At 33.6% G+C, this 13,287-nt stretch overlaps 2 protein-coding genes across 6 annotated transcripts; one reads left to right on the top strand and one right to left on the bottom strand.

Moving 5' to 3' along the window:
• Positions 1-212: 212 nt before the first annotated feature.
• LOC127256420 (probable polyamine transporter At1g31830) lies at positions 213-3,466 on the top strand. 5 transcript variants are annotated; one of them, XM_051282438.1, is made up of 3 exons: positions 213-340; positions 1,359-2,786; positions 3,448-3,466. In XM_051282438.1, the coding sequence occupies exons 1-2, from the start codon at positions 338-340 to the stop codon at positions 2,778-2,780; spliced, it is 1,425 nt and encodes a 474-aa protein (XP_051138395.1). In that variant the 5' UTR covers positions 213-337; the 3' UTR covers positions 2,781-2,786; positions 3,448-3,466. The 5 variants fall into 5 exon arrangements, with proteins under 5 accessions (XP_051138395.1, XP_051138388.1, XP_051138403.1 ...); XM_051282431.1 differs by lacking the exon at positions 3,448-3,466 and adding an exon at positions 3,137-3,361; XM_051282446.1 differs by lacking the exon at positions 3,448-3,466 and having other exon boundaries at positions 340-483; positions 1,359-2,981.
• Positions 3,467-4,257: 791 nt separating this feature from the next.
• Positions 4,258-11,080, bottom strand: LOC127253529 (V-type proton ATPase subunit B2). Its single transcript, XM_051278175.1, has 15 exons — positions 10,922-11,080; positions 10,148-10,213; positions 9,448-9,503; positions 8,963-9,061; positions 8,526-8,585; positions 7,472-7,587; positions 7,190-7,394; positions 6,780-6,911; positions 6,547-6,684; positions 6,283-6,433; positions 6,112-6,194; positions 5,290-5,337; positions 5,151-5,204; positions 4,980-5,063; positions 4,258-4,872 (listed from the first exon to the last, which is right to left on the bottom strand). The coding sequence occupies exons 2-15, from the start codon at positions 10,203-10,205 to the stop codon at positions 4,687-4,689; spliced, it is 1,470 nt and encodes a 489-aa protein (XP_051134132.1). The 5' UTR covers positions 10,206-10,213; positions 10,922-11,080; the 3' UTR covers positions 4,258-4,686.
• Between the last annotated feature and the right edge of the window lie 2,207 nt (positions 11,081-13,287).

Raw genomic sequence — 13,287 nt, 5'->3', positions numbered from 1 at the left:
ATGTTTATATCGTATCAAATAACTATTTCAATTCAAAATTTTATTATTCAAAATCAAAATATTACGGGTAAATACACCTGGTAATTTTTTTTGTTTTTAATATTGAATTCAAACCGTAAAAAACCGTACCAAAACTCACCGGGTGGAATGCCCATGGCCCTGAAAGCGCTATTGTAATCCGACAAATACGTCATTTTCAGAAAAGCGATTTATCGTAATTAATTTGAACAGCTACCGCACTAGGCATTGAGAAGTGAACGTGGCGATCAATGGTGATGGCACGACAGCCGTCTCAGTCACCGCACGGCAGCTCCGTCGCTACTCCTTTCGGCTTTTAATGGTTACTGAGTTTTACCCCTTTGCTAATTGATAAAGTATTTAGTGCACGTGTTGTAATTGATTTATTGATTCACTCAATCGACGGTTTTCGTTTCGTTCGAGCGAATCGTCGAATCCGGGAATGAAAGTGAATATCTTATTCAGGTTTATGTTAGCGACTGCTTTCGTGTTTAATGTTTACGCATCTAAGTTTTCGTGGTTTTTATGGTATTGAGTGAGTGCTGATTTTGGATTTGAGTCGTTTTTATGCGTGATTCATGTGTTCTCATGAGAGTAATCTCCTTTTTGCTATTTCTGAATTGTTGTGGTAAGAGGAATTTCGATTTGGATTCTTGATGAGTGCAGCGGCTTTCGAATCTCGATTTGATGTTCATACGCAGTTGAGATCTTTGGAATCATTCACTAATGTTTGTTTCGAAGGCAATAGATATCATGGAAGTTAGAATTTGCTTTGTGATCTTCAATTTTGTTTGTTTCCTCAAAATGATATATGCGTTAATTGTATCTGTATTAACTCCATTTTAGACTTTGCTTTGTGATCTTCAATTTTGAGCACTTCCTCAAATTAATATATGCATATCTGTATTAACTCCATTGATACTATTTCTTCACACTTGTTCTTGATTTACCTTCGGAAACAACGCCTTTGAGGTCTTCGAAATCAGTTACTAATGTTTGTTTCGAATGGAATAGATATCATGGAAGTTAGAATTTGCTTTGTTATCTTCAATTTCGTTCATTTCCACAAATTAATACAATGCCTTAATTGTATCTGCATTAACTCCATTAACACTATTTCTTCATACTTGTTCTTGATGTACCTTCAGAAACAACTCCTTTGAGGTCTTAGAAATCAGTTACTAATGTTTGTTTCGAATGGAATAGATATCATGGAAGTTAGACTTTGCTTTGTGATCTTCAATTCTGTTCATGTCCTCAAATTAATATAATGCCTTAATTGTATCTGTATTAACTCCATTAACACTATTTCTTCATACTTGTTCTTGATTTACCTACAGAAACGACGCTCCTCAGTAGCTAAGCTAACAAAGCTCAAAATGCGGGAAGCAAATGACGCGGAATATGTAGGTCTAGAGTCAGGAGTATCTCCTAGGTTGGAAAACCTCAATAAGGTATCTATCATACCTCTTGTTTTCCTCATTTTCTATGAGGTTTCAGGAGGGCCATTTGGCGTCGAAGATAGTGTTCAGGCTGCTGGACCCCTTCTGGCCTTGCTCGGCTTTGTGCTTTTTCCATTCATATGGAGCATTCCAGAAGCCTTAATAACAGCTGAATTGGGTACTATGTTTCCGGAAAATGGAGGATATGTAGTTTGGGTTTCAGCAGCCTTGGGTCCATATTGGGGATTTCAGCAAGGATGGATGAAGTGGCTGAGTGGAGTTATTGACAATGCACTCTATCCTGTGCTGTTTCTGGATTATCTGAAATCAGCTGTGCCGGTTTTAGCAGATGGTTTTCCACGAATCACAGCGCTGTTATTTCTAACTTTCGCATTGACTTATCTTAACTACCGAGGGCTAACAATAGTCGGATGGGTTGCTACATTGTTAGGTGTGTTTTCTCTGCTTCCCTTCTTGTTCATGGGAGTCGTTGCAGTTCCTGAACTGGAGCCGTCGAGGTGGTTCGTTGTCGATTTCAATAACATCAACTGGGCGCTATATTTAAACACATTGTTTTGGAATTTAAACTATTGGGATTCGATCAGTACTCTTGCCGGTGAGGTCGGAGATCCCGGAAGAACACTCCCGAAGGCTCTATTATACGCGCTTATCCTCGTTTTCTTGGCGTACTTTTTTCCTCTTCTGATAGGTACTGGAGCAGTTCCACTTGACCGCGACGAGTGGAGCGACGGATATTTCTCGGATATCGGTAAAATCCTCGGAGGGGTGTGGTTGAGATCGTGGATCCAAGTGGCGTCTGCCGTGTCGAATATGGGGATGTTCGTAGCCGAGATGAGCAGCGACTCTTTCCAACTTCTTGGCATGGCGGAACGCGGAATGCTCCCCGAGTGTTTCGCCAAAAGATCGCGCTACGGAACCCCTCTAATCGGTATAATCTTCTCGGCATCGGGTGTGATACTGCTTTCATGGCTCAGCTTTCAAGAGATAGTCGCCGCAGAGAATTACTTATACTGTTTCGGAATGATCATGGAATTCATAGCTTTTGTGAAGCTAAGATTCGACCATCCAACAGCTTCTCGATCATATAAAGTGCCTTTAGGTACTGCTGGGATAATTCTGATGTGCATTCCTCCGACCATACTAATATTGGTCGTATTGGCGCTCGCGTCTTTCAAAGTTATGGCCATTAGCCTCGTCGCGATTTTTGTAGGACTTGTCCTCGAGCCTTGCTTGAAGTACAGCGAGGAGAAGCGATGGTTCAGGTTCTCGAGGGTTCTTGATTATGATCCTACGGAATGACAACAGGTTCGGAATTTACTTACTACTAATTTATGTGCGAGAATTTTATGCGTAGCTTTTGTTTAGATCGGTAGCGTAATTATGGTAGCCAACATTACATTGGTCAGCATGCCGTAGAAACTATGTCGTCTTTATCCTTCGTTGCCTTTGTGTATCAATTTTGAAAAACTTGTTCGAATAAATTTGTTTGTTTTTTCTGTCGTTTTGAGAGTTGAGCATTGTGTGTGTCGTAATTATTATTTGCTACAATATTTTGTGAGATAAAAAATTTATTTGATATAATAGTTTCCTCTTAAAAAAAAATTAATGATAATAAATACTCCGTATCTAAAGCTCCAAAGTGTCTATACAAACAGAGCTAGCCGGAGTCAGGCAGTTTGAATATCCTTTGATGAAACGGGAAGGTTACCGTACTGATTTGGACAAATCGGCTTCATGGAAATTAATTTTTGCCGTTTATATGTTGTATTTATATTATGTTAATACATTATTATTAGTTATATTGTGTGTCGTCTTTCAATGCATAATGTATTGTTGGTTCAGTTATGAATGTTATAATTTAGTGCAATATCAGTTAACATTCGTTTTAATGAAAATTAAAGAACCATTATGCATGCGAATAAGAACAAACGGAAAAAGACAGTGTGAGTTGTCTCGTCGAATCTAGTTTGCAGGTTATATTAGATTCGGTTGGGAGTTTATCCAGAACACACTCGTCAATTCTTACGTTATAACCAAAAAAAGGGAAGAAAAAAAACAACAAAAGACGAGCCATGCATGTCTGCCATTGATGGTGATAGTACAAACTCAGGTACTTCCTTAGGCATTTGTATTCTATAGAAGCTAAACATAAATAAACATGGTAATGTTCTTGCGAAACTAGGGCTTGTGGATTCAAGGTCTAGTTTTAGCCTTGTAAAAGTTCTTTTCGAGTTTAATTTTATTTTTTTAACTTATAGATATATACTCTTACAATATATCACATTTAAATTATTATTCAAATTAAAAATTGCAATCAAAAGAAAATACTATTATAGTCATCGTATTTACTTTTAAAATTTTCAAATTAAATAGATCGATACATTGAAATGCTAATTCAAATCTTAAAAAAAAACAATACACGCACACGCCCAAATAGATATACATGTTAATTGAAAAATTTGAAATACATAATCTAATATATTTTAGATATAAAAGTAATTTTTTAATATAATTTAAAAGAAAAACACCGAAATGTTCGAAAGAGATTTAGAGCCCAAATGGCGGCTGCAGCCTAACATGCGAATTAAATATAATTAATAAATAATTAAAAATATATCAGTGAAAATAATTATAAATTAATATAATTAAAATTAAAAAAAAAATTATAAATTAAATTTTTAAAAATAAAATTAAAATATATAATTTTTTCTAAAAACAAAATATGAAATAAATAAAAATTAACAAAAATGAAAAGGTAGACAGAAAAGTAGGGAAGTAATAACAATAATGTCTAACAGTTATCATAATTATTACTGGCTCTGTCAAAACACCATGATGTTGATTATACATGCACAGAGCAGCACTGGCACAGCCCTAACAGCTCCAAAACCCCCTTGACAAAATAGAAGAATAGCAAATAATAATAATTTAAAATGAATTACAGGATGGATGGATGGATCATCTAACCGAAACCAAAATGTTTAAATATCTGTTGTCTCATTGGTGGACTCGACGTGGGCTCGTCAAGATCTCTCTCTCGACTCTTTATTTTAAAAAAGGTGATATGGAGGAGCAGCTGATAATAACAAATACCAAAAACAAAAACAAACTCATGAAACAAAGAGAGATATATCACACAACCATAATGCCAAAACATAAAACTTCAAACTCTTATGAGTTCACGCAGCTCTGCTCTGCTCTCTCATTAGTTTGTAGAATCCCTGCTGTAGTACTGATCCAGAGTCTTTGCCGGAATACGGTGGAGAAGCTCCCGAGGGAAGATCCGCAGCAGCGTCCATGCCAAATCAAGGGACTGGAAAATGTTGCGGGTGTCGTACGCCCCTTGTGCCACAAATTTCCTCTCGAATTTGTCGAGGAACTCGAGGTATAGCTGCATGCCCAAAAACAGTCGGAATTAAACATCTCAGATTATTATTATTGTTGTTGTTGTTGTACTGTACAATCAACAAAAACCGATATAAGGATTAGGAAACCGACCAGATCTTCTGAGGAAAGTGCTTCTTCTCCGACCACAGCTTTCATTGCTTGAACATCCTTACCAATGGCATAGTTTGCATATAGCTGCGTGCATCGATGAAGTATGATGATCAGAAGAAAGACAAGACAAAAGGGGGCTGAGATTATTTAAGTCTGGTTGTAATAAACTACCTGGTTGGAGACATCAGAGTGATCCCTACGGGTCATGCCCTCGCCAATGGCGCTCTGCAAGACATTCAAGACAACATTAGTAGGGTAGCTTCAATCTGGCCACAGGAGGAACAAGTGTAAATAATATTGTTTGTCTTACTTTCATGAGACGAGACAACGACGGCAACACATTGATTGGAGGATATATCTGTAAACAACATTCAGTCAGCAAAATTTTTGAGGCACTAGAAGGAGCATTTATAGGAATTAAGCTACAATCATTCAAGTCATCTAATAACCGAAGCAAAAAAAGCAATGTGGGACACGGAATTTGCTTTATCCATTTCAATCCAAATTGACATACATCTGGGTATGATGATGCCGTGTCAGAAATTTCACTATATAGAATTGTGATGCACACTCACACTACTCACGCTCTACTAGACCCACAACTACTCAGCTCAATAATACCCTAACTTCGTCCCGTAAGCAGGACGACCTGATGGTGTGGAGGTGGATTCGTGACCGTGAAGTTATGGGTTCAAATCCCGGTCCCTGCAGGTCCATAAAAAAATAAAAAAAACCCTACTTTGCCCCATAAAGGGGTGGCGAAGTAGCGTTAAGGGTGAACTCATGACTGTAAGGTCATGATTTCAAAACCCCTCGACGCCACTTGGTCCGGCTTGCTAGGCATGATTTGCCTACTATGACTTATCTTGCTGACCTAGTTTGCACGCTATTAGGTTTGGCCGAAAATTTATTCAGAGCACACTCAAAAAGTAGCGGGTGCAAATTCCACGTCATAAAAAGCAATAAAAAAGCATTACCCTGACTTCAACCCTAGGATTCGGGCTTTAATCAAACTTCATAAGACAACAATCTTAAATGGTAGAAGTAATCATTTGATTTCAATAAACTTTGCATAAACCTTGGTGTATATGACAAAATCACAGATAACTAGAAAGCATCATCATCTGTTCACCTGTCTATTATGGAGTTGCCTGTCAATGTATATCTGCCCTTCAGTGATATAGCCAGTAAGATCTGGAGTTGGATGCGTAATATCTGACAATTCAAAGCAACAATAGAGTAAGGTTGATTTCAGAACCAGTTTGCTAATATATAAATATATATATATAAATGGTTATGTCACCGTCGTTGGGCATGGTTAGAATAGGAATTTGTGTGATGGACCCCTTCCGTCCTTCAATACGTCCAGCTCGCTCATAGATTGTTGCCAGGTCAGTGTACATATACCCAGGGTATCCACGTCTTCCAGGGACTTCCTCTCGAGCAGCAGACACCTAATGAGATAAATACCCGGTCTTATTCAATCGCAAGAAGATGCAAAGTTGTAGAGATAAAAGGCAGTGCCAGGAAAATACATAAATGTGGAAAGCTCTATGAAAAATATTACCTCACGAAGAGCATCGGCATAAGAACTCATATCAGTTAATATGACAAGAACATGCTTTCCGCATTCATATGCTAAGTATTCTGCAGTCGTCAGAGCAATACGGGGTGTGATGATACGTTCTATTGTTGGGTCATTGGCCTGCCAAACAAGAAGATATTAGCAAAACATGCAAAAGAAACCAAACGTATCGATGAATATTAGCTTTCTCAGCAAAGGTTAATATGTGAACCTACCAAGTTCAGGAAAAGGGTCACTCTCTCCATGGAGCCATTTTCCTCAAAGTCACGTTTGAAGAACTGAGCCGTCTCCATGTTGACACCCATAGCAGCAAAGACAATGGCAAAGTTGTCCTCTTCACCACCACCCTGCAGCAAACAATAAACCAATCACCTCAAATATCAAAAGGCGGACAAGTAAAAGTGCGCCGTGGATTAAGATTCCATAACAAGATAGAAGGATAGTTTCTATCTAAGAAATTGTTTAGATATCTCACAGCCTGATGCATTTAGTCTAAGACTTTAATTAGGAGTCACCATTAAATTCAAACAGTGTACAATGTCATAGTGTAGCAACAAAATAGTACAACAGATGCCAACCTCAAATACGTAAAATCTTGTAGAGAATAGTCATGGTGATTGTATACCTCTAGAAGATTATCAGATTTCTCCAATCTTTTGACCAAACCAGCCTGACGACATATCTGAGCAGCAATTTCATTGTGGGGAAGACCAGCAGCAGAAAAAAGAGGAATTTTCTGTCCTCGAGCAATTGAGTTCATGACATCAATAGTTGAAATTCCAGTCTGTATCATTTCCTCTGGATAGGTTCTCTCACTAGGGTTGATGGAACTCCCTAAACAAACAAGAGTAAATCAAACATGGCCATTGAACAATACACACGGACTATGTCACATTTCTGTTGATACTTGCCAGAAATATCCAAGTAAGCCTCAGGAAGGATCGGAGGGCCATTGTCAATTGGTTTCCCAGAACCGTTAAAAATACGACCAAGCATGTCCAATGAGACAGGCGTCTTTAACACCTGCAATCAAGTTGAACATTTCTTATGAAAGTGGATTTTATGAAAATGAAACTATGCATGGAATCAATTCCATTCAATAAAAGTGATTATAAAGTGGCTCAAGAAAAATAGACAAAGAATTCCTAATTTTCATGAATTTATAAGTGGGTGCCTTGTCCCTATATTATAGATACTCATATTTTATAAGCATAACCCAAATTTTGCATCACACACACTCTCAAACCTACTTCAGAAAACCAGTCACAATATACTAAGTTGTCTCTGATTAACAAGAAAACTCCTAATCCGTCAGTCGCTTGTTCCACGTTTCTTCTCTGAGAAGGAATAAGACTATGAAATGCAAAGCACAAATCCCCGGGTAGAGAAAGCAATGACACAAGTCATTAACTTGGAGGGTTTATGACTGATGTAATGTAGATAATATCTAAGTGGAAGATGTAGTCAACAGTATACAAGTAAAAAGAAAAATCTCAAGAAATGAATCAGAGGCTGGTGCCCCAAAGAATTATAACACTTAACTAATCATGATCCATTGAGAATATCTAATATCCTATGAGAGATGATGTAAGTAGCAATGCAAAAGTAATTCTGACTGTTAATGGGTATATGCAAATAGCAAATTAGACTTGCACTAGCCAAGCAAGTAAGTCAGCTGAGTATCGATTTTTTTTTTGGTGGGAGTACATTTTCAGAGAGGTAGACATTACTATCATATGAAAAAGAAAAGGGCAGAATTATTCTCTTTCTTTTTTAATCTATTAATTGAATTGAACTTAGAATCCATTCATTTCTAGCTAATCTTGATATGAGGATACAACTTACTTCACTAGAGCCCCTATAAAATACCATTGCGTAAACAATTGAGCATGAAACAGCATCAGTGACAAATAATAGTATAACTCCTACTTAAACATGGAAGCGGAAAAAAAATACATCACCTCCCCAGTGAACTGAACTGTCGTATATTTGTTGTCAATTCCAGAAGTTCCTTCAAAAACCTGCCAAAAATGCATGGAAGAAAAAATTATTTTGCATGAGTGTTAAAAAGTACAGAGAATTTGATGAAGAGTAGTCAGAGCGCTGAACCTGCGGAAATTAATATGATATATTATGGGAAAATAGTTAAAACGTTAGAGCACACATTGACATGTCTCTAAAACCTGGAGCTCTAAAATTCTCAATCAAAGGGGCCTAGAACTATATTGGAAAAAAGATGCACTTACTTCAATTAGAGGTTAGAAAAGCTATTATCCCATAATATATGATAATACTGAACTAGTAAATTACTAACAGTAAAATCAGCGGAGGATTGACAGATAGTAGAATGATTGAATCCATCAACAAATCAAGGACGCAAAGTTGTGATGGTGGTCACCTGAACGACAGCCTTTTCTCCATCAACCTCCAAGACCTGTCCACGTCTTGTTGATCCATCTCCCAGGCGAATGTTAACAATTTCCTGGAACTTAGGTCCCTGTAATCATTATAGAAAGATGTTTAAGGGATTCATTTCAGATAAAAATCCATAAAAACTGAGAAGAATCTCAAAACAGTGATACATAGAAAATAAGCAACAACACGGGGCTTGCTTGTTTGTGTTTTCATTTACCTTTTCATACGATGCAAACAACAATACATATTTTTTCTCCAAAAATAAATTAATATCTCACAACATTTTTTCTGTTAAAATATTATATCTAAAACATTTTTCCATTCAATACATCATGTTCAACACTTATTTTCCATTGAAACATTACATCATAAACCTATTTTCCATTTAAATTTTTAATATTCTCAAGACAACCTAAAATACTGAAAATGCCCAAAACAAAAAAAGCAAAACCATGAGTAAACATTCACCTTGACTTTGTCGAGGATAACAAGAGGTCCAGCAACTCCAGAGACGGTTCTATATTCTGCATACGACAATGTGAAAATTGAACCATAATCTTAAAGTACATATAAGGTGGAGAACAATTACAGAAGTAGCAACACCAGATAACTAGATGTTCATGTAATTGTGCTAATTGAAAAAATTAATTCCAAGGATTAACCCTATATAAACAGTACAGTTCATTTATATTGACATTAATAGCTGGATAGTGGATAGGGTTAAGAACAGAGAGCCAAAGTCCTGATATGATAAAGACCAAAAGAAGGTACTAAAACAGAGGCAATAAGCTTTATTCTGTTCGATTCTCTCAGCACATACAAGGAACCTTTGAGACAAAGACAAAAAGATTCTGTATTAAAGGGCATTTTAAGTGCTCACAAATGGAAGGTGCAAAATATATTTTGAAACAAGTAATAAACAAAACATAATAAATAACAAATCTATCATTAAACTCGGAAAACACAGACGATAGTTTAGTCCAATCTAGATTATGAAACTTAAATTGCAAGTATGCAGATATGGGACAGAGAAAAAAAAATAGTAACAAAAGGTAGGTGATTGCCAAAAAATTGAACAATCCATACATGCTGTCATGGAGATATATGTGCATATTCATCAGTATGTTTGATGTGAAAAGAAAAAATTTTAAGTGAATTGAGAACATACCCATCCCAATCTCCAGAGTTCCCTCCTCCATGTCAAGATTGTTCTTCTCTGCACCCATTGTTTAACCTGCAACATCCAAAAAGTTTCCACAACAATACGGAGCTGGTTAATAGTACTAACTCGATAACACTCTAGTTATGCAATTATTTACTACATTGCTCTATAATTTGATCATATTTGATCATTTTTATGTTTAAAAAAAATGATAACAGTATCAATATCTATGGGCAACAAGCCGGATCGAGCTATTTCCTCCAGACAACAAGACCGGTATCAAAACCTAGAACCAGAAATTCCAACGAGGAAGATTTTCCAATAGAAGTCCATAAGCTGTGATTCAGAACCACGCATATCCAATTGACTTTATAGATAACCACAGCAATCATTGATTATAAGCATTCGAGATTCCAAACTGGATCACCATGTACAGAAATCAATCAACAGAAAGTATTAGGATAATCATATTCTCCTTTCCGTCGCCTACTCGCTTACCGCAAATATCCACAGACACATCACACGCCATACAATAATCAACGGTGACAAAAACAAACAGCCAACATTCCATCCAACCAAATCAAAAACAACTAAACCATAAAAACATCCTAACCGGTACAAACAGGTCCAAATCGGTGTTAATATCCGAAAGATGCGACGTCATATACATCGAAATCACAAAGCAAAAACTCAAAATTTATCAAGTCCGAAAAAAAAAAAAAAACAGAAAACAATTGAACGGAAGGAAGATTCCTGAATTGGATCTAGAAAGATGCATACCTTTTCCGAAATTCCCCAATTCTAGTGCGCGAGTCGGAGCGAGGCCAGTTGGAGGAAGAACGATGGATAGTTGGACAGAGGAAAACGTGAACTGAGTGAGATCTGATGGCTGGGATCGAATAATTATATTTTTTTTTTCATTTTTTATTTCAATTTTTTTTTTTTTGTTTTTTATTGGCATATAATGTCAATTATTTGTTATACGTGTCCTCAAGGTATTGATGCGACCACCTTTTTTTCTATATACCGTTTCCACTTACCATTATTTCCTTGTGAGTTAAATGCAAAAGAATAATAATAATAATAATAAATAGGGAAAAAAATTATTTTTGTCCCAATATAATCAAAATTCATTAATTTTGGTTTCAATATAAAAATCTTATTAATTTTAGTTCCAATATAACCAAAATTTATCATTTTTTATCACAATATAACCAAAACTCATCATTTTTTGTCTCAATATAAAATTTTATTAATTTTAGTCACAATATAACCAAAACTCATTATTTTTTGTCCCAATATAATCAAACCTTATTTTTTTTATCATGCAATTTCTTCGAATATAAATATAAAATTTGATTTCTTTATACGTCAACATTTTCTGTCGGTTTATTAACGGTGAGACCAAAAAAGATATGATTTGATTATACTGGACAAAAAATTATAAATTTTGGTTATATTTGGACTAAAATTGATTTATAAAAAATTATATTTGGATAAAAATAATGAATTTTGGTTATATTTGGACTGATGAATTTTGGTTATATTGGAACCAAAATTGATAAGATTTTTATATTGAGACCAAAATTAATGAATTTTGGTTATATTTGGACTAAAAATGATTTTTTTTCCCTTATAAATATTTTGTAGTATAAACTATCTTGACATCAGTCTTTTCCACAGATTTTAAATTTATGTAATTTCCAGTTTTATTAGATAAATTTATATAATTTACATTTTTTTTTACTTTTATATATTATCAAAGTAAAAAAACAAAATACGGTTTTATCAATATACATTATTTTATCTAAGTTTATATATAATTTAATTTTTTCTTTCTATTTTCAAACAAAAATATTTTAAATAATTATTATTGACTTTTCAATTACAAATTTTAGTATTTACAAATATCCAATAGTTTGGTCAAAATATTTTAAAATTTAATATTTTAAAATATTTTTTCGATTTTAAAAAGTCATCTATGTAAATTTAGAAAGTCAACGGAGTCGGTGTAGAGTTTGATAGATTTTATTAATTAATTTAGATGGATTGTTATGGATTTCATTGGATTTTTTTTATGAATTTATATGAATTTTGTAGAATTGTAAAATATTTTTTTATTAATTTATATAATTGTATAAACTTACGTAATCACAAATTTTACAAATATAATATATTTATTATATTTTGTAAAATATAAGTAATATTAATAAATAATATATAATTATTAATGATATAGAAATATTGTAATATATATAATGCTACTATTTTCTATATTATATTTTAAATTTTATAATTTTTATTATATTATCATTCAATATATCAATTTATTTTTATATTTTTGTAAATTTGCATAAAAAATAAAAGTAAAAAGTAAATAAATATAACTAACTGATCAACGAAGAAAATTTATATTAGTTAACTATACTGACAATACAATACAGTGTATTCGATAATTAAAAAAGAAATAATATATATTTATTATGATAATAGTAATTTCCAATATTATATTTATAATATAAAATACATATTTTCAAAAAAAGTTGATAATAATTTATTAATATATTTTATTTTTAAATTATTACTTTTTATTAATATTTAAAATAATATTAATAAATATTCTCATATTATTTATCACTTATATATTATCAACAACAAAAACAACAATAATAAATAATAATATTAAAAATTTTAAAAATTCATCAAAATATTTCCTTACGATGAGAGATTTTCTCATGCACAGATTTTTCTGTCCATTAAAATTCAATGAAATCCACAAACTTTAAAAATATGTGCGATTATTGAATACCTCAAGATTTTTAAGGACTTTTATAAGTTTGGATTGTATACACCCGGTAACAGTTTTTTAAACAGTTTTTCATATTAATTTTATAAAATTAATAGTTTTTTTTAATGGATTTTAACTATTTCTCTATTCATTTTTTATTTTAATTTGTCCCAAAATAAAATATTTATTTTTTAGTAACTCTAATACCTACCTATTGTAATTACCTAACTTACACTATATTACAAATATACTATTACAATAAATTTTTATCTTAAGAATAGTTTAGTCTTTTTATTTTTATTCCTATTTTATTTCAATATAATTAATATTTTTAAAATTTCGTTCAAAAAAACAAACG

The sequence above is a fragment of the Andrographis paniculata genome, unplaced genomic scaffold, assembly GCF_009805555.1.
Source record: "Andrographis paniculata isolate CXL003 unplaced genomic scaffold, ASM980555v1 Contig12END, whole genome shotgun sequence".
NCBI lineage: Eukaryota > Viridiplantae > Streptophyta > Magnoliopsida > Lamiales > Acanthaceae > Andrographis > Andrographis paniculata.
This window is presented reverse-complemented; position numbering and strand designations above follow the sequence as displayed.